Source organism: Marmota monax, unplaced genomic scaffold (genome assembly GCF_021218885.2).
Source record: "Marmota monax isolate L192 unplaced genomic scaffold, Marmota_monax_Labrador192_F-V1.1 WCK01_AAM20220418_F8-fsc00064, whole genome shotgun sequence".
In the NCBI taxonomy this organism is placed as follows: Eukaryota; Metazoa; Chordata; class Mammalia; order Rodentia; family Sciuridae; genus Marmota; species Marmota monax.
Genome location: NW_026694542.1, coordinates 7257958 through 7275627, shown reverse-complemented (window position 1 = coordinate 7275627; position 17670 = coordinate 7257958). Strand labels below are relative to the sequence as shown.

The 17670-nt window shown below is 55.2% G+C and overlaps 1 protein-coding gene across 2 annotated transcripts; it reads left to right on the top strand.

The window, feature by feature from the left end:
• The first annotated feature begins 1053 nt into the window (after positions 1-1053).
• On the top strand, positions 1054-13577 carry Sgca (sarcoglycan alpha). 2 transcript variants are annotated; one of them, XM_046420435.2, is made up of 11 exons: positions 1054-1073; positions 1313-1372; positions 2115-2234; positions 2326-2480; positions 2687-2759; positions 3143-3341; positions 3845-4007; positions 5408-5616; positions 5871-5897; positions 10435-10627; positions 12712-13577. In XM_046420435.2, exons 2-10 carry the CDS (start codon positions 1336-1338, stop codon positions 10613-10615), a joined length of 1164 nt encoding a protein of 387 aa, XP_046276391.1. In that variant the 5' UTR covers positions 1054-1073; positions 1313-1335; the 3' UTR covers positions 10616-10627; positions 12712-13577. The 2 variants fall into 2 exon arrangements, with proteins under 2 accessions (XP_046276391.1, XP_046276390.1); XM_046420434.1 differs by lacking the exon at positions 12712-13577 and adding an exon at positions 10921-11065 and having other exon boundaries at positions 1055-1073.
• Positions 13578-17670: the final 4093 nt, after the last annotated feature.

Genomic DNA, 17670 nt, shown 5'->3' with positions numbered 1-17670 from the left:
GAAGGAAGCATGCCCTGCCAGCAAGCACCTCAATGGCTGCTTTGATGGAGCTGGGCACTGGGCTAAGCACCTATCATACATTCAACTCATCAGCAGCATGTCTTGGGAAGTAATACAGTGCTGTGCCTTAGTATTACCATCTGTAAAGTGGAGGCAGTAGTAATGCTGCCTCATAGAACCACCATGGTATGCAACAGGGTAATGGTTGTAAACCTATGTGAACCCTCTAGCACAGGGGCAGGCAGTTCAGCTCTCCTGACTTTGTGTGCAAGTGTCACACAGCCTGGACTTTGCTCAGCTCTGCCTCTTCGGCAGCTGGTACCTGGTAGATCCGGTGTTACAGATGTGCTGCAAACATGATCATGCAGAAGTTCCACAATGACGCTGAGAGGCGAGCACTATTCATGCAGGCTTGTACTTGTGGACAGAGGCCTAAGAGGGCAAGTGACTCACTCAAGGCTACATCTTGGGGAGCCTCAAGGTGGGGCATATGCCCAGACAAGCATGCCTCCAAGCCCATTCAGGTAGCCCCAGCTGCATGAACCAGAGAGGGCGCCTCCTCTGCTCAGAGACAGGCTCCATGCAAAGCTTGCTCCTCCCAGACCTCCACACTGGGGATGCTTGGCCAGGAAATGAGCACAGGGTGAACAGACACTTCCATTTGCTGTTTAGAAAGCTGTCACCCTGTCCCTTACACATACTAGTTGCTCAGACCTGTGTCAGGTCAGGGATAGGAAAGTATAGTGATCATAGTCCCCTAGGAGCCCAGAGCACCCATATCACCCCAGCTGTGACCTTGGATTGGACACAGGGATGCACACAGGAGCTAAGGGGAACCTTGCTTCAGAGAGGAGGGAACTCGTGCATTGAGCCAAAGTTGGCTGGTTTGGATGGTGAGGTGGAGGGAGGGAGGGAATTTCAGGCAGAAATTCCCTGGAGGAGCCTGTGTGTGTGTGTGTGTGTGTGTGTCTCTATAGTGTAGTGGAGAGATTTAGACAGGATGGACCTGAAAGCTACTAGGAACTCAAGAACAATGGGGGCCATTAGGATTTTAGAAGATCTCAAGTAGGCAGGTGGGTGGTTTAGAAATCACTGTGGCTACGGGGAGGGGGCGACCGACTGGAAGGACACTGTGAGGAGGGTGTCCACCCTAGATTCAGTGCCTGCTCTAGGTGGTAATGGGGAGGGCCCCCGAGGCTGAGGCTGGGACCCAGCTGCTCTGGGCCACCTCCCTTCGTCCCTCCCCCCTCCCTCCCTCTTTCCCTCTCTCCCTCCCTCCTCTTCTCCCTGCTTCTGTCTCTGTCACTCACAGGGGCCGGCCAGGCTGGGGCAGCCATGGTAGCAGCACTAATCTGGATTCCTCTCCTTGTGGGCAAGTTGGGGACTTTCTCAGGGGGAGGTCCAGGATGAAGGGTGGGTTTTCGGATGATGAGATGGAAGAATGGGGGTCCTTAGGGGAGGATCTGTGGAGGGCAAGGTAGGGCCTGAAGGGCTCTGGGGTGCTGGCATCAAGGCAGGCCAGTATCCAGGGGCTGGGAGCTGGCTCCGGGGTGTAGGGCCTGGGAGGTCTGAGGCCTGAAGTTGTCCGGGGGCTGAGGTGGGCCTGAGTGCAGAGGCCATAGGGTCATGCATGGGCCCTTTAATGGGCTGGCTGGGCTACCGCTTCTTCCAGGCCCAGGCTAAATTTGGCCCTAAGAGGGAGGGTGGGGCAGCTGAGGCATGTCCTCTTTGTTAGATTTCCCATGGCCTCTAGTGTAAGCCCTGATCTTCCCTGCATATTAGGGAAGGCAGGTGGGGGTTCGGGGTTCCAGATGGCTCCTTTGAAGGCTCCTTCATCCCACTGTCCCTACCAGCCTCCTAGACATTCAGCATGGGGTTCATTTCCAAGTGTCATTAACAGATGCACCCCACATACCCCTCTCAGTCAAACACTAGTCCCTGCCCACTGCGACCCCAACAGGGGCCTAGATTGTTGAGGGGGGAGCCCTCCCGTCAATCCAACACGTCTTCCTTTGCTCAGAGACAGCAGAGGCAAGGGCTTGGTGGGGAATGGAGCTTATGCTCTGACAGGACTGAGGCCATCCGTGTGTTTGGGGTTTGTGGGGTGCCCTCAGGTCTCCTGGCAGGACTGGGGGGCACGGAGGCCCAGCAGACCACACTTCACCCGCTGGTGGGTCGTGTCTTTGTGCACACACTGGATCATGCCACCTTCCTGCGTCTTCCGGAGCACATCGGTGAGAGACCTGGTGGGCACCTGACGGGCTGGGGGGTGCCTGGCCCTGGGCTCTGGTCAGGCATCCAATCCCCTCTTCTTTCCTCCACCAGCTGTCCCACCCACCGTCCGCATCACCTACCACGCCCACCTGCAGGGACACCCAGATCTGCCCCGGTGGCTCCGCTACACCCAGCGCAGCCCCTACAACCCTGGCTTCCTCTATGGTACCGCCACCCCAGAAGATCGTGGGCGCCAGGTCATCGAGGTGCCAGCAGGGACCCCCAGAACCTCCCGGGGGCGGGTCACCTTGGCCTCCTAGGGGCAGCCTTACCCACGGGAATTGAGTTCCTTCATGGTCATTGACATAGAATTTCTATTACCTCTAACTGAGTTTCCTTATCAGTCTTCTCTGCCAGGCCCAGCTGTGCCACGGTCCCCGATTAACCCCACATCCCCCTTTTTACCCCCCAGGTCACAGCCTACAACCGGGACAGCTTTGATACCACTCGGCAGAGGCTGGTGCTGCTGATTGGGGACCCGGAAGGTATGGTCAGCTTCCCAGCTAATGCCAGTCTTGAGGAACCTCCTGGGAGGAGTGGTGGTTGTGGAAGGGAGAGGCTTGGACAGTAGGAGAGAGTGGGGGGCCAGGAAGGATGTGACATTGGTAGCTTTCAGGGAATGAGCGCTGGCTGGGGGTCCAGTCTCAGGCGGTGCTATTGTCCACGCTGCCCACAGACGGTGAGGCTGGGTGAGTCATTGAGGCCATGGGGGTCGGGCCAGGGCGTTTGGCACCTGTGAGGTTCAGGGTGCTGGGGGCAGGAAGGCGTGTGTGGGGATATGGGAAGGAGCTTAGGGGAGGCTTGGGAAAGATGTGGGGGTGCAGAACCGGGGGCTAGGGCAGCCTAAAGTGTTCACCTGGCTTCCCAGGCCCCCGGCTGCCTTACCAAGCTGAGTTCCTGGTGCGTAGCCATGATGTGGAGGAGGTGCTGCCCTCGACGCCTGCCCACCGCTTCCTCACGGCCTTGGCGGGGCTCTGGGAGCCCGGGGAGCTGCAGCTGCTCAACATCACTTCTGCCTTAGACCGTGGGGGCCGTGTCCCTCTTCCCATTGAGGGCCGGAAGGAAGGGTCAGTGTGCAGTCCAGCAGGGCTTCCTAAAGGACAGGCTGTCCACTTGGGATCAGGGTGATGGGCATGAAGCAGGGACTCCCCCTAATTTCCAGGTAGGGCTTTGTCCCCACTGCACATCCTCGCCATGTCCGTCCATCTCCTCCTGGAGTCACACGGCCATCCACTCCCCTCCAGCCAACCCTTGCTCCCTTCTTGTCCTTCGTGGGCCTAAACCCCAGTTACCCTGAATCCTGCACTTCCTGCAGGTCCATCCAAGAACATCCCTGGGGGGATAGAGTGGGGTGCTCTATGTCCTGTCACCGTTACCCCAGATCTCAGGGAGAGGAGGCTGGGACCTCTCCTGCTGGGCCCCAGCTGCACCATGCTTCTGCCCCACCCTCCATCCCATCCCCAGGTCCCAGCCTACAATCAGGTCAGCTTCAACACCCCCATCAGAGTGGTGCCCAGGTGCCCCCCGCACCACCACCACTCTGCTGACTTTGGCTTTCACTTGTGCCCAGGGTGTACATCAAGGTGGGCTCTGCCTCACCCTTCTCTACCTGCCTGAAGATGGTTGCCTCCCCTGACAGCCACGCCCGCTGTGCCCAGGGCCAGCCTCCACTTCTATCCTGCTACGACAACCTGGCACCTCACTTCCGTGTTGACTGGTGCAATGTGTCCCTGGTGAGGAGTGGGTCATTTATTTCCATTTTTATTCAGGTGGTTAAAACCAAGCTTCTGCTAAATCAAGAAGAGATAGCTCCCTCTTGCTGGATTCCCCTGCATGCCAACTCTGTGCCAGGTATCTTACACTGTCTCTCCTCTTAGACAAATGCAAACTATCCTGGAGTTATCATGCTCAAGACACAGAAGCTCATCATTTGCCTAGATGATAGCTTCTTAGGGATTTGAGTACCTATATGGATGAAAGAATAACCCCTTTGATTTGAGGTAAAGAGGAGATCTAGTGTAGAAAAACCAGGGGGCCTAAAGTGTTCACCAATTAACAAGGTTTCACAAGCCTTCCCAAATGTCTGTTAAGACAGGTGCTCCATTAATCCCAATGATCCTGCACCCAGGTAAGCAGTGAACTAGCTCCAGGCCTGGGGCTGGGGCATGGTCCCCTCAAGTTTCTCCCTCCATTCCTGCTGCTTCTCACTCCAGCCTTTCTGACTTCTCCAGCTCGGTGTGTATTGTATATCCCTGGTCTCAGTTTCAACTTTAGTTTGTGCTCTGTCTTGTTCACACACCACACACACACACACACACACACACACACACCCTGAAGTTCTACCTTCTGCCACAAGAGGGCAACAGAGTCTACGATTCACATCTGGAGTCTCCAGCTCCTAGTGTCCAGATCTGCCCAGCCCAAAAGCTAAATCCAGTAATGACTCCCCACAGGGGAGTCCCCAAACCCTTTGCCCACTGAGAGCTTCTGTGTGACAGCTTTGTCTGCTTCCCTCTGAGGTGCCTCTTTGCATACACACCTGCAACAGAAGCAGAGAGTTTCCAAGTAATAAACCAGGGAGGCTCACTACAGTGCTTTGGCATGTTAAGGGTCCCTAGAGATGCCAATTCAGGCTAGAAACCACTGGTGCTCTCTGTTCCTGGGAGTGGACCAATAGACAGGGACTCATTCATGGTCCCACAATCAGGGACTTGTCATTGATGACATCTGAGCACTCAGTATGTGCTGGGCATTGTACACTAAGCATGATTCAGCCTGTTACCCCGGGAGGCAGGTACACTGTGATCACTCTGAGTTTACAGATGAGGAACCCAGGCACAGAGGCAAACCTCCCCAGTGAACCACCAGACTGAGTCAGGATTCAAACCCAGGCAGTCAGACCCTAGAACTGGACGCTAACCATTGTATAATCCTACTTCTCCTAGCATTGGCCTCTCGTCTCCTGGTCAAGTGTTTGTCCTGCTAGTCACATGAGCTAGGAGCAGCAGGCTGGAAGAATCCTTGTGGTTGCATAGGGGCATATAGAGTAGAGCCCTGTAACCTCTGACCTGTCCCCTGGAGGTTGCTGTGTCCAGCCAGCAGCTCCTGGGTCAGCCGTGGGCTCTCTGTGCAGGTGGATAAGTCAGTGCCAGAGCCGGTGGATGAGGTGACCACCCCAGGCGACGGAATTCTGGAGTATGACCCATTCTTCTGTCCACCTACGGAGGCCACAGCCCAAGAGTTCCTGGCAGATTTCCTGGTCACTCTCCTGCTGCCTTTGCTGGTGGCCCTTCTGCTTACCTTGCTGCTGGCCTATGTCATGTGTTGCCGGCGAGAAGGACGGTGAGTGTGGGGAAAAATGGAGGGCAGGGTGGCTCTCACATCCAAGGGGCCCCTGTGGCTCTTGGGCTGTGTGGGACCCTCTCAAAGAGTGAGGTTCTGAGCTAGAGGAAGAGTGAGGGGCCCCTTTCTGGGCAGCTGGGACTCTAGGCCTGCCTAGCCTGGGACCAGATTATGATGAACACCCACATTGCAGCCCCGGGGACACCAGGGGTGAGCTCAGAGCAGGACTAACCCTCTCCCTTACTCTTCCACAGATTGAAGAGAGACCTGGCCACCTCTGAGTAAGTAGGAGAAAGCTGGGGGCTGGGTGGGAACCCCCCTTGACTGTCCCATTGGGCTCCCCAACCTCCATAAGCAACAGAGACAAACTAGATTACTCTTGAGATGGAGGGGGTTGCCCTTGACCTTGGAGCCCTGGCCCCAGGCTGAGTGGGTGCTGGGCCTGATCTGGCATTATTTCTGGTCATAGAAGAGTCTGCTATAACAAAGGGCAGGGGGACCTGTTACTGTCCTGGGGAAAGTGCTTGAGAATCTCTCAGGTGGGCGCGCGCACACACACACACACACACACACACACACTCTCCAGGCTGCACTCCACTACACAATCACTCCATCAGTCTTTCTAGCCTCAGATTCTCCCCGTGCAAGGACCTAGATGCAACTGTGACAGCTATGGACGCTTTCGGTTCTGCCTGTCCTTCCCCAATCCATCTCATTTTGTCCCTGGTCCCCCTACACAGCTTTGCCCCTCCTTCCCAAACCCCAGCCCTCTTCCCCTCTTGCTCCCTGAGCCCCAGAGAGTCCAGGAGGCCAGAGAGGAGTAAGTTGGGATTCCTTTTTATTCTCACTGCCCTGAGCCTGTGGCACCGGGCACTCCTGCCTGCTTGGCTGGCCTGCCCCGTTAATGGCGGCGGCATTTGGCCACCCTGCGAACCCCTTTGAAAAGCCGCTTGTGGCCCTGTTTGGAGCCCTGTAGCGACCTGCGCTGCCCAGACCGGCGCTGCCCAGATCTGTCGTGCCCCGGCCGCCGCCGCCGCCGCTGCTGCTGCAGTCTCTTGGCCTTAAGCTTGGAGGCCCGCTTCTTGCCCAGGCGGAAGGAGCCCGAGGTTCCCCTGCCGGTCACCCGCTGGAGCATGCCGTTGTCCACCAGCTTCTTGAGCTCACGCTTGAAACGCCAGATGTTGTGGGCCATGTTGTAGCCGTTGTTGGTGACAGCTTTCTTCAGAGCCGCCAGGGATACGCGGCGGCGTGTCCCCTTTTCTGCCATAGCCCTCATGATCACCTTGGACATGCTGAGCTTCCGGTGGCCTTTGGGGGAGGTGCAGTGTGCGTTCTCACTCTTGTTAGGGGCTCCTGATGCGCTGGCCTGCTGGCCTCCACCCATGGCAGCGTTTGAAGCCGAGGGTACGGATGGGGACTGCAGCAAGGTGACTTTCTGCATCTCTCCCTGGGATGGCTGAAGGGAGCTAGGTGCAGGGACCTCCAGGGTGGAGGCTGGAAGTCTCCACTGTGCCGCTCTGGATGGTGGGTGAGCTGTGTCCTGGCTCCTGTTCTCCTCAGAGGCTTTCTTGAAGGGCTTTGGCTTCGCCTTGCCCTGGGTGGCTAGAAGGAGGACCAAGGATGATCACCCACGGTTGGCCTCCGCAGTCTTGTGCTGTGGGGTCAGGGGGGTGGTGGGTTTATCTCTGTGGTGACCTCAGGGAGGCATTGTGAGGCCACCAGAATCCTGCAGAGGTCACAGTGGCCCCATAGTTCCCTCCTGGGCAGGGTAGACAGGAGGAGAGCCTGAAGTGTGGGTATTTGGCCTTCCAGGTGCCCTGTGGGTGAGGGCTGTGTCTTCTGGGGACCACATGGAAGGGTCCAGCCCAGATTTGCACTCTTATGTACCTGTGCCCGAGAGGACTGCAGGGTGTCCTCAGCCCTCAGCTTTAAACCACCGGCTTGATCTCACCATCTCTGCTCACTGGGTGTTTGTTCCTCTGAGTCGGGAGAATATAAACATTTAAACATCAGAATTATACCAACATAATTTTTATGGGGAATGTGCTTTCCAGTGTAAGCAGAAATGAAAATCCTTGATCTATGTAAGTCGATTTTATTCCTCAAACAACTTTCTATGCAAAGCAGTCAAAGGGCTTTGCTTTTATTTTCTGTGTTCATTGTTATTTTACAGACTCCCCCCCAACCCGGTAGTTGAGATCAATGATTTTCCATATAAATTTCACAGGGAGGATTTCATTCCTCAGTTTTGGTGGCGGGGGGTGGTGATGGTGGTGCCAAATTTGATTAATTGTCTCTGTTGTGATTTTGTCTTGTGACCCGTCTTTTCTTTGCTTTCTGCTTTGGGTCAATTATGTAGCTCTGATATTGTCGGGGAAATCTGCTTCCCTGGTCAATCTGGAATCAATAACCAATTTTGCCAAGTGTGATATTAGCCTTTATCATCTTGGGCTTTGTGCTGATTTATTTCCACAAAATTCCATTTTTCCGCTTTGTTCAATGTCTGCCATTTTTCCAAATTATCCACAAATTGTGATTCTGCGGCCTATTTTTCACCTCTATCAGATTTAACTGGTAACAAACTCCTCCAGGCCCCAAAGACACTGTGCCGGACGCACAGCATACAGGGTCACGTGTCAGCTGGGTGAGACCTCGGGCCACGTGTGTGAATGCCGGTCTGCACGTCCCTCTGTTCTAGTGCTGATGTGGAAGGCCCTGGGGGGGAAGGCACCGAGGGGCCTGGCATCTGCTTTGGCTCTAAGAAAATATCCCCAGAATATTTTTCCACCTGTGTGTTGCCAGAGTAAGGAGCCCGGATGTGGGGCTGGGGTGGGAGGGACCCACCGAGGAGTCCCTCCCTCCCAGGCGTCACTAAGTGGCTCTCTACCTCAGCACCCACACACGTCTTGTCTTGCTCTCTCCCCTCAGCCTCTCCTTGCTCAGGAATGGAAAATTGTGTTTTGTAGAACTCCATTTGCCAAATTCCAGACTCAAGAGCTCACCTTAACCTTCCCCTGGCCTTAGACAGCACTTCTTCCCCTGACTGGGTCCCACTCCCCCCTGGGGACTGTGGCCCATTCTGTGTGAGGTGGCACACGTTTCTGTAACTCCTCAGGCTCTAACTGGGGCCCTCACTGAAACTAAGACAGGGCTGGGGACGATTTTCCCTCCCCCACCTGATCAGTAACTTGGTGGCAAGTGAGGTTTCGCTTCAGCCTGCCCAGGACCCCAGCCACCCTTAAGAAAATCAATTCTTATTGTTTAGAATGAGAAGTCCCTGCTCTGAACCAGCAGGAAACCAGGTAGTCCGGGGAAATGTCACCACGCTGGGCCAACAAATATGGATGGGTTTGTGTAAAAAGGGCTTGGACACACCCCTGGGGCAAGGGTCCCATAATCATAGATACTGCTGGCTACAAGCCTGACCAGAGGATGGCCCGGGTGATTTTCCTGGATTAACTGGTTTAATACATACAACTATATCGCAGGTGAGGAAATAGAGGCACAGAGGGGGTTGTCCTTTGCCCCAAGGTCACTTAGCAGTAAGCATTGGAACCCAGGTTCCAACCCAAAGCTGGTCCTCCTGTTTAACCGTGGTGCTACCCAGCTCCTCAGAAGAACTGAAACTCGGCCCTGCAGCAGAAAGCAGGCAAGTGAGGGCATCAGATGAAAACAAGGCTGAGTCTTCTGAGGAGGACCTGAAGCTAGAGCTCAGGAAGGACTTCCCCCACAGGCGTAGCCGTTCAGTACTGCTGGGACTTCCAGCGGCTGAGGATGGAGCCTGAGGCTGGGCGTAAAGGAGCCTTGGTCTGAAACAGACAGGGACAAGGGCCAGTGATGGGGTAGGCTGAGCTGGGGCTGGGAGGCGGGGGTCAGGATATAAAGGGGCCAGAGAGCAGCCTGAGGAGCCAAGTGATGAGATGCCCGTGTCTCAGCAGGACATGGGGAAGGTGTTCCGGGAAGGGAGACAGGTTGGCAAAAGTAGGAAGTGAGAGAAGGCCAGGGAGACGGTAGGTTTACCAGACGGACAAAGAGACAGGAGGGAAGGGAGACGGTTAGAAGATCTGTGTTTGGAATGAGTACTGAGAGAAGGAGCTGAGTGCTAGAAGGGACCAGGAGTCATCAGAATACAAGAGCAGAATGCAGTCAGGCTTGGCAGAGCACACCTGCAAGACCAGTAACTCAGGAGGCTGAGGCACGAGGATTACAAATTTGAGGCCAGTCTCAGCCATGTAACAAGTCCCTAAGCAACTTAGCGAGGCCCTGTCTCAAAATAAAAAATAAAAAGGACTCAGGATGTAGTTCAGTGTCAGAGTACCCACAGGTTCAATTTCCAGTATGGAAAATAAAATAAAATATAACAACATTAAAAAAAACCAAACAACTAAAAAGCCAAAACAATATAAAGCCTAGAAAACACTGGCCTCTGCAAATATATATCCACTGTGGATGTATTTAAGCCTGTGTCTCATTATCTACCACTGAGACACAATCTCATTTAATCTTCAGAACAATTTAGAGGGTGGGCATTATTATCCCAGTTTACTGTTGGAGAAACTGAGGCACAGTGTGGTTAAACAACTTGCCAGGCACACACAGCTTTGAGTTCAGACTGTCGGCACCCAGAGCCTGTGCCCCCATCACTGGGCACAAACAGACATCATGGAATTTCCTGTTTGTTCCCTGATCCCACATGCTGTGTAAGCCCCCTTCCCACTCCCCACCAAGAAGTGGTGGGGCAGCCTGCAGGGTGGCTCAGAGGCAGTGCCAGGCCCTGGGGGACTAACCCTGACAGTGACTCCTTGCCCATGTCTCCAGCATCCAGATGGTCCACCATTACACCATCCACGGGAACACAGAGGAGCTGCGGCAGATGGCAGCCAGCCGCGAGGTGCCCCGGCCTCTCTCCACCCTGCCCATGTTCAACGTGCGCACGGGCCAGCGGCTGCCTCCCCGCGTGGACAGCGCCCAGGTGCCCCTCATCCTGGACCAGCACTGAGCACTCTGCCAGGTAGGTCCAGCCGGGCAGCGCCAGCCTCGTTTCTGGAAACAAGATGGCCTCTGTCTCAAAGATGGGGTGATGAGGTCAGGGCAAGGCAGGGCCCAGAGACCAGCCAGTTCGTGGCAGGGGGCGCTCAGCAGGGTCAAGGTTATACCTCCCGCTGCTGCTGAGCACTCAGGGTCAGAGGTCAAGGTGGGGAAGCAGGCGACCCAAACCGGGGTTTGTCTCTCTCTGTCCTCCTGACTGTCTCCCCTGCTTCCAATTCCAGCCCTGATCTCAGACTCCCTTTTCTCTCCACTCAGAGAGCTGCAGACCCCTCCCACTGGCTGATTCTTGCTCCTGGCCCAGTTGGACCCCAGGCTCTGAACAAGCAGAGGGATGAGGTGGGGAGGGCTAAGGGTGTTTGGAGTCAGGACCCCCAGAATAAAATGCCTGCTGCCCTGCTCATCTGATGCTGCCAGCATGCTTTTCCCCACAGCCTCCTCCCAGCAGCCTCCTCCTAACAGCCTCCCAAGGTCCTCACTGTCTACATTTCCCTTTTGACTTTCTGGGAGTCCCCGGAGGCTGCCAGCCAACTCTGGGCTCCTAGCATTTTGCTGTTTGCTCAGATTTTCAGGAAGAGGGAAGGATCTGCTGCTATATGCAGCCCTCATATGAACCTGACAATGAGAGATTCCTGGATCATTACATCCGTTTTATAGATAAGAAAACTGAGAACTATGGAGAGGAAGTGATTGACCCAAGGTCCCAAAGCAAGCGGCTGGAGGACTGAGGGGCTCGCCAAGCAGAAGATCTCAGCTCTGATCTGGAAACTTAGTTAACACCTGTCACAGTCCCTTGGAGGAGGGGGTCCCTTTGTAGGTTGTGTCGAGAGAGAAGCCAATCTAGAAATGGAGAGAGGTTAGGAGGCAGGACAGAATGCCCCAGGCTTGAGGGCTCCCCTCCTGGTGGCTCCTCCAGAGAAAGGACAAGAGAATCTGCACAGCTTAGAATACTCGTTGAGTTGAGTGCCACAGAGTGCCTTTTCCCCAGGAGCCTGGGAGAGCTCAGCTGGCTGTGCAGGGGCCCGAGGTTATTTTTCCAGGTGGCTACAACCAAAGTGGGCCAGCTCACTGCCATCTGTGCCTCCTCCAGTCTCAAGTTTTACCACTCCCATGTGAGGGCAGGTCTGAGATCAAACCGGAGAGGTGACCCAGATAAAGCAGAAGAGCAGGGACAATGGCTCAGGCTTCTCTAGGTGGCAACTGCAAGAGAATCCAGCCAGGGCCTGGCACCCAGCACCCTGGCCCGCCTCACCCTTTCTCTGCTGGGGAACGCCAGCATTCCTTCACCCCAACACCTCCCTAAAGGCTGCAGTTCTGGTCTCTGCCCTAACGGCATGTTCTCAAAGAGGCCTCCCAGCCTGCCTTTGGCCTTGGGGCCCCCTCACAGTCCTCCTTGCTCTCTGAGAGATGCCCCCGTGGGCTCCCTGCTTCGCTCTGTGTGTGCTCAATGAGTGCTTGCTGACAGATGGCTCTAGGTGCCCCCTCTACCCACATGGGGGCACACACTGCGCCAGCTCTGTGCCTCTGCCAGCCTCAATGAATGCTTATGGACTCAGTGCTCAGTGCATTCATTAACTAGCTAATGGCCATGGGGCACTGGGGGTGGGGGAGGAGAGGCTTTAGATTGAGATTCCTGGATCATTACATCCGTTTTATAGATAAGAAAACTGAGAACTGTGCTCAGCCCTTTGCCCAGAGAGAAGGAACAGCCTCTTTAAGAACTAGGCGCAAACCCAGACAGACCAGGGCGCCTCTGTTTCCCCTGGGCCCATCATCTGATGGAGAGCTCAGGAGTTGCAGGGAATCTGCTCAGACCAGAGGCTTGGAGCAGCCAGCCTGCTGCCTGGGCTGGCTCCCTCCCGCCCTGGCCCCCTGAGGAGGGGGCTGCAGTCTCCCCAGTCACCGTCTGGCCCCAGCGGCAGGCAGACCTTGGGCCTCCTCTGTGCTCTTCCTGTGCTGGCCAGGGATGGGGGAATGCGAGGCCAGCTCCCCGCCCCCTGTTTCCCGGCCTGGTCTTGGGGTCTTGGCAGCACCTTCCTCCCCGCTCAGCTCCAAGGAGCACACGGGAGTCTGGCCGCCTGCCTGAGAGGAAGTGGCCCAGACAAGTAGCCGGAGGATGGCGTGACTGCAGAGGACGGAGAGCCGTGCCCAGGCACACACACGCGACAGCCAGCTGCCCAGCGGCGCACAGGGAAGACTCAGTCACACTCAGTGCTGCGCTGCCAGCCCCTCCCGGAAGGGCAAGAGTCTACCACAGTCACACCCCACTCCCCACAAACCCTGGCAGAGGGGCAGCTGCCCCCAAGCCCCACCTCCACCCCCAGACAGCCCCACACTCTGCTTCCCATCTCCAGTCCCACTGTTGGCTGGGCCTGACGACACGTGGCCTGACTCTCCACATTTCCTCAGCCCCTTCAATGGGCCAGACCTGGGGACACACCACCTACAGTAGGCCTCAGCCCCTGGAGGCACACTTCCCCTGAGCAGGACTGGATGGGGCTTTGCCACACCTTGTTCACTCATGAAACAATGATCATACCTGCCTTGAGCTGTTGGGGGACTTCATGAGGACAAGGGCACCCTCATGGCTCCCAGGAGTTGGGGACCTGATTATACACAAGCCCTCTGCAGTCTCTCCAAGGCCAGCTGTCCTTGAGGTCTCCCTGCCTCCCTTAAGACCCAGGCTAAATGGACTCCATGTCCACCTAGGCCTTCTGAAAAGTTCAGCTTCTCCCTGTGAATTAGGGCGGACGCCTAAATTCGCACCCTCCTTGGTACAGAACTGCTATGTGGTGTGGCGCTGTCCTGCCCACTTGAAATGTGCCCGGTCCAAACTAAAGAGGTGCTCTTAAGTAGAAGGAAGAAATTATATTTGGGGAGATACTGGGCTCAATAAAAAACAATATTAAAAGTAATTTTGCTTGTTTCTTTTTTTTATTTTTTTAACGTGGCCACTAGGAAATAAAAAATGACATGTGTGGCTCACATTCTATTTTTAGGGGAAGGTGCAGGTTCCATGACTCCAGATTACTTTATCTCTGCTCCAGATCGACTCCGGCTCAGAACTCAGTCATGCTTTCTATTGAACCTGCTCACTCAGCCCTCCTGCTTGCATCCGGGGAACCCTGGTGGGGAGTGAAAGAGTTTGTCCCACAGAAGTGAGTCCCCTAGAACTTGGATGTTAGCCTCCTTGCTCTAGAATATGCTTGGGTCCTGACAATGACCTTCATCGTCCTCCTTTTTTTATAATTTTTTTACTTTATGGATGGACACAGTGCCTTTATTTAATTACTTAATTAATTTATTTATTTGTATGCGGTGCTGAGGCTTGAGCCCAGTGCCTCACCCATGCTAGACAAGGGCACTCACTACTACCACTGAGCCCCAACCTCCGCTCAGCATTGTCCCCTTCCTTGCTTCTCTGCCCTTCTCTTTCAGTAGCTCTTCTTCTTGGTCCCTCATTGTCCTATGCGAGGAGAATACCAATTTTTCCTGCACCCGTGGGTATCAAACTCATCTCCTCCCTGGCTTGGTCTCGCACAGCCTCTGCTCAGTGTTGTAATTTCCAAGGGTCTAAGGATCTGTCACCTTCCCAGATAAAGGCCAGCCCTCTTCCCCGGGTCTTGCCTCTTGGGCCATCCACATGCCCCCCAGCCCAACTTGGTACCTTCCAGAGCACACACCCAGAGGGCCACAGAGACACAGCTTCTCACTAGCACCAGAGCTCCCACTGGTGCTGGGACTTCAAGGTGATAGTCTGTCCCCACACTCACCCTCTCCTCATCTCCCCACACCCTCCCTACTCATATCCCGTCTATCCTTCTTCACACAGGAGGACCCTCCTATGCCTATGGACACATATGTCCCAAATGCTATGACCCATGCCTTCCACAGCTCACATGGCATCTCCTCCACTGCCCCACATGTGACAAAGCTGCCCTCATTGTGTACAGACCCCCCCCCCCCGCATACCTCTCCACCACACACCCCTCCACACATGTGTGGGACCTCATGCCATGGATAGGACACCTGTGGGTGGGCAGAGCGAGGCACATTCCCATTCATGGGCACCTACCAGGAGACCCAAGTAGGGACCCCCAGAGGCACCTGCCTCACCCCCTCACATCATTGCTCAGGCCTCCCCAAGTGGGTATTGGTTTTGTGAACAGCCCCACGTTGTCCCACATGCAGCCCCCACCCCCATGCCAAGGCTTCCACACTCCAGCGAGTCAGCCCTCCCCCCACCCCTCCTCCCCGTCAAGAGCTCCAATGTCTAGGAAAGTCAGAGGACCTGGAAAACTCAGGGGTGAGATGCTGCGGGGAGGAAAAAAGAGGGAAAACCCACCAGATTCCGGATATAGAAAATCCTGCCAGGAGATGGATGGGATCAGGCCTCCGAAGGGACCCAGGGTTCCAGGACAGTGGTGAAAATAAAAAATTCAACTGAAGGCTCCTCCTTTTCTAGAGTTTTCCATCTGGATCTGACTGAAAAGTTAGCCATAGGAACTGAGTCTTCCTGCTCACAGAGAGGACCAAGGCAAGTCCTGCGGAGCAGAGCTGAGAGCAGCAGGCACCACGCCACCATGCAGGACACAGTGAGGGTCCCCAGACAGGGTCTGGCAGCTGTATTTAGGGCAGCTGTGATGTCAGCGGAAAGGAGGGCTTGAGTTGGCAGTGTGGTACACTGGCTCCATTGTCCCCCTCCCCTTCTGTCCTGAACACACACTGAAACCACACACCATCCCTATACCACGTGACACAGACATGAGGTCGCAAGGTGGGGCACTGCCACGTGGGCCTGCCACCTCTACAGCCCACAGATGGGTACACACAGGTACACACCCGCAATAGCACATCCACAAGTAGATTTGCAGGCATGTAAGCGAGAGGCACGGTCACTCTCTCAGAGCTATGCTGCCTGACACAGTAGTCACCAACCCACAGAGTTACTTATATTAACGACAGTTAATAAAAGTAAGAATTGCATCCCTCAGTCACTAGTCACATTTCAAATGCTTGGTAGCCCGGGGGTTCCCGGCTACTCTATGGCACTGCCCAGGTAGAGGACCTGTCTGTCATTGCCTTCGGCTCCCCTGCCCCGGGCGGTTTTCACTGCTCTTTCTCACACTTAGTACGCCTGCGCACAGGTAAGGGGCGCCTCTCTCACATTCTTACTATTCCTTCTCCCTAATATCTACAGACTATGCACAGGGACCTGGCCTCTGGCCTGGGGAGAACAGGGTGGGATGTGGTGACATGGATGTGGAAGCAGCCTCTGGGAGCTCAGAGGGCCAATCTCAGCCTGGGGTGGACAGGGGAATGGGCAGGGACAATGGGACATTTGAACCTGGCTTGGAGCAAACAGAGAGAAGGAACATCATGTCAGGCAAAGAAAAGCCATAAAACGGGTAGTGGGTGCATATGTGGGAATCGTGGTCACCCTTTCTGGCTTGTGTGACAGATGTGGGCTGTGGAGGAGACAGTGATCCTGTTCAGGTAGGTACTGGCCAGGTAGAGTCTTGGATGTTGAGCTCAGGAAGCTTTCAGATCCCCATGGGGCCAGATGGGGATGGAGCCTGGACAGCAAGAGTCGTGGGCACCAAAGGTTTAGTTAGGTGGGGTTGCCTGGGCAGCGTGTCAGGCAGACCGACATCACCAAGCAAATGCATTGATAAACTGATCAGTAGGACCCATGCACCTCCGGATATTTTGTATGTGAGTAAGGCTTCATTTATAGGCCGTATTTTTAATTTCGTTTTTACACTGTTCTATAGTAGAGGTGCTAATGATGAATTATTAAAGGCCATCATTAATGGCCATGGATACTCAATGACAGACACAGTATTGGCATTGCCAATGGATGGCCTCTGAGGACTTGTGCCTCTCTCCATAGACCTGAGGGAGGTGCACAGGTCAGCCTTCTCTTTCCTTTGAGGTTTGGGCTCTGGGATGTTGGGCGGGGGTGGGGGCAGCTGTCATCTCCCTGTCTCCCCATCTCTGGACGTCCTGTTTGCTGCAGGCTTCCGACTCTCTGGATTCTCTGCTCCCCACTGATCACACGCCACTGTCCCTATTCCCTGAGATGCGGGAGCTGGCCGGCCACCTTCCCTTCAGGTTGTAAGGCAAGGGCAGCCAGGGGCAGGCAGAGGTGAGGGAAAGAGAAGGGAGGAAGGAGAAGGAGGAAGAGAAAGCAAGAATTTGGGGAAAGGAGAGAGAGAGAGAGAGAGAGAGAGAGAGAGAGAGAGAGAGAGAGAGGAAGAAAAGGGCCAGAGGCAGGGCCGGGCACCTCCACAGGCTGCCAGCTCCCTACCATCTTGCATTCTGGGCATGCAGAAAACCAAGAGGGCCCTACACTGTCCTGGGGGGTAACACCTGCAGGAGTCTTAACTGAGACTCTCCAAGACCCCCAGGAGAGCAAGCAAGAGCCTTCCTTTCCCACTGTCCCCTCCCAGGTGTCCTGGCAGGCTCGGCAGACCCCTTCCTGTGCTGAACTGCTGGCTCCTTGGCGTGAAGAGGGGGTAGAGGCCAGATGTCCCTTTTCTGTTTGTCCAGGGAAAGGGTGTGCAGAGGGGCTCCCAGGTCCCCCTCAGCAGTCCCATGTCTCTCCCCCTCCCAGAACCCACAGGCAGCACCTCCTTCAGCCCAGCCCCGCAGCCCGCCCACAGTGTAGAAAGCGGATGGGTGTTCATGGGAGGGTGGGCATGAGGCCGTGCGACCCAGGATCTGAAGGGGCATGTGCTTGTGTGTGTGTGTGTGTGTGTGTGTGTGCACACGTGCACGTGTGCGTGTGTTGCTGACCTATGTAGGCTACCTGTTCAGCATTGCAGGGAAGAAGAGGAATTGGAAACCTGCAAAGAAGATTGCAAGAGAGAGAGAAATACAAGAGGAAAGAAAAAGGCTTAAGGCTGGAGAAAGGCAAGAGAGGAGGGTGAAGGGCAGGATGTAGCAGGAGTGGGCAGAGAGTAAGGGCAGGGGATGGGAGATGGGCCCACCCACTCCACCCCCTCC

What these genes read in the sequence shown, in the direction of transcription:
- Sgca (XM_046420435.2), top strand. Translation starts at nt 1,336, where the DNA reads ATGGTAGCAGCACTAATCTGGATTCCTCTCCTTGTGG. An exon ending in GCGTCTTCCGGAGCACATCG is followed by an intron (nt 2,235 to 2,325) that starts GTGAGAGACCTG and finishes TTCCTCCACCAG; the next exon opens with CTGTCCCACCCACCGTCCGC. An exon ending in ATTGAGGGCCGGAAGGAAGG is followed by an intron (nt 3,342 to 3,844) that starts GTCAGTGTGCAG and finishes ACTTGTGCCCAG; the next exon opens with GGTGTACATCAAGGTGGGCT.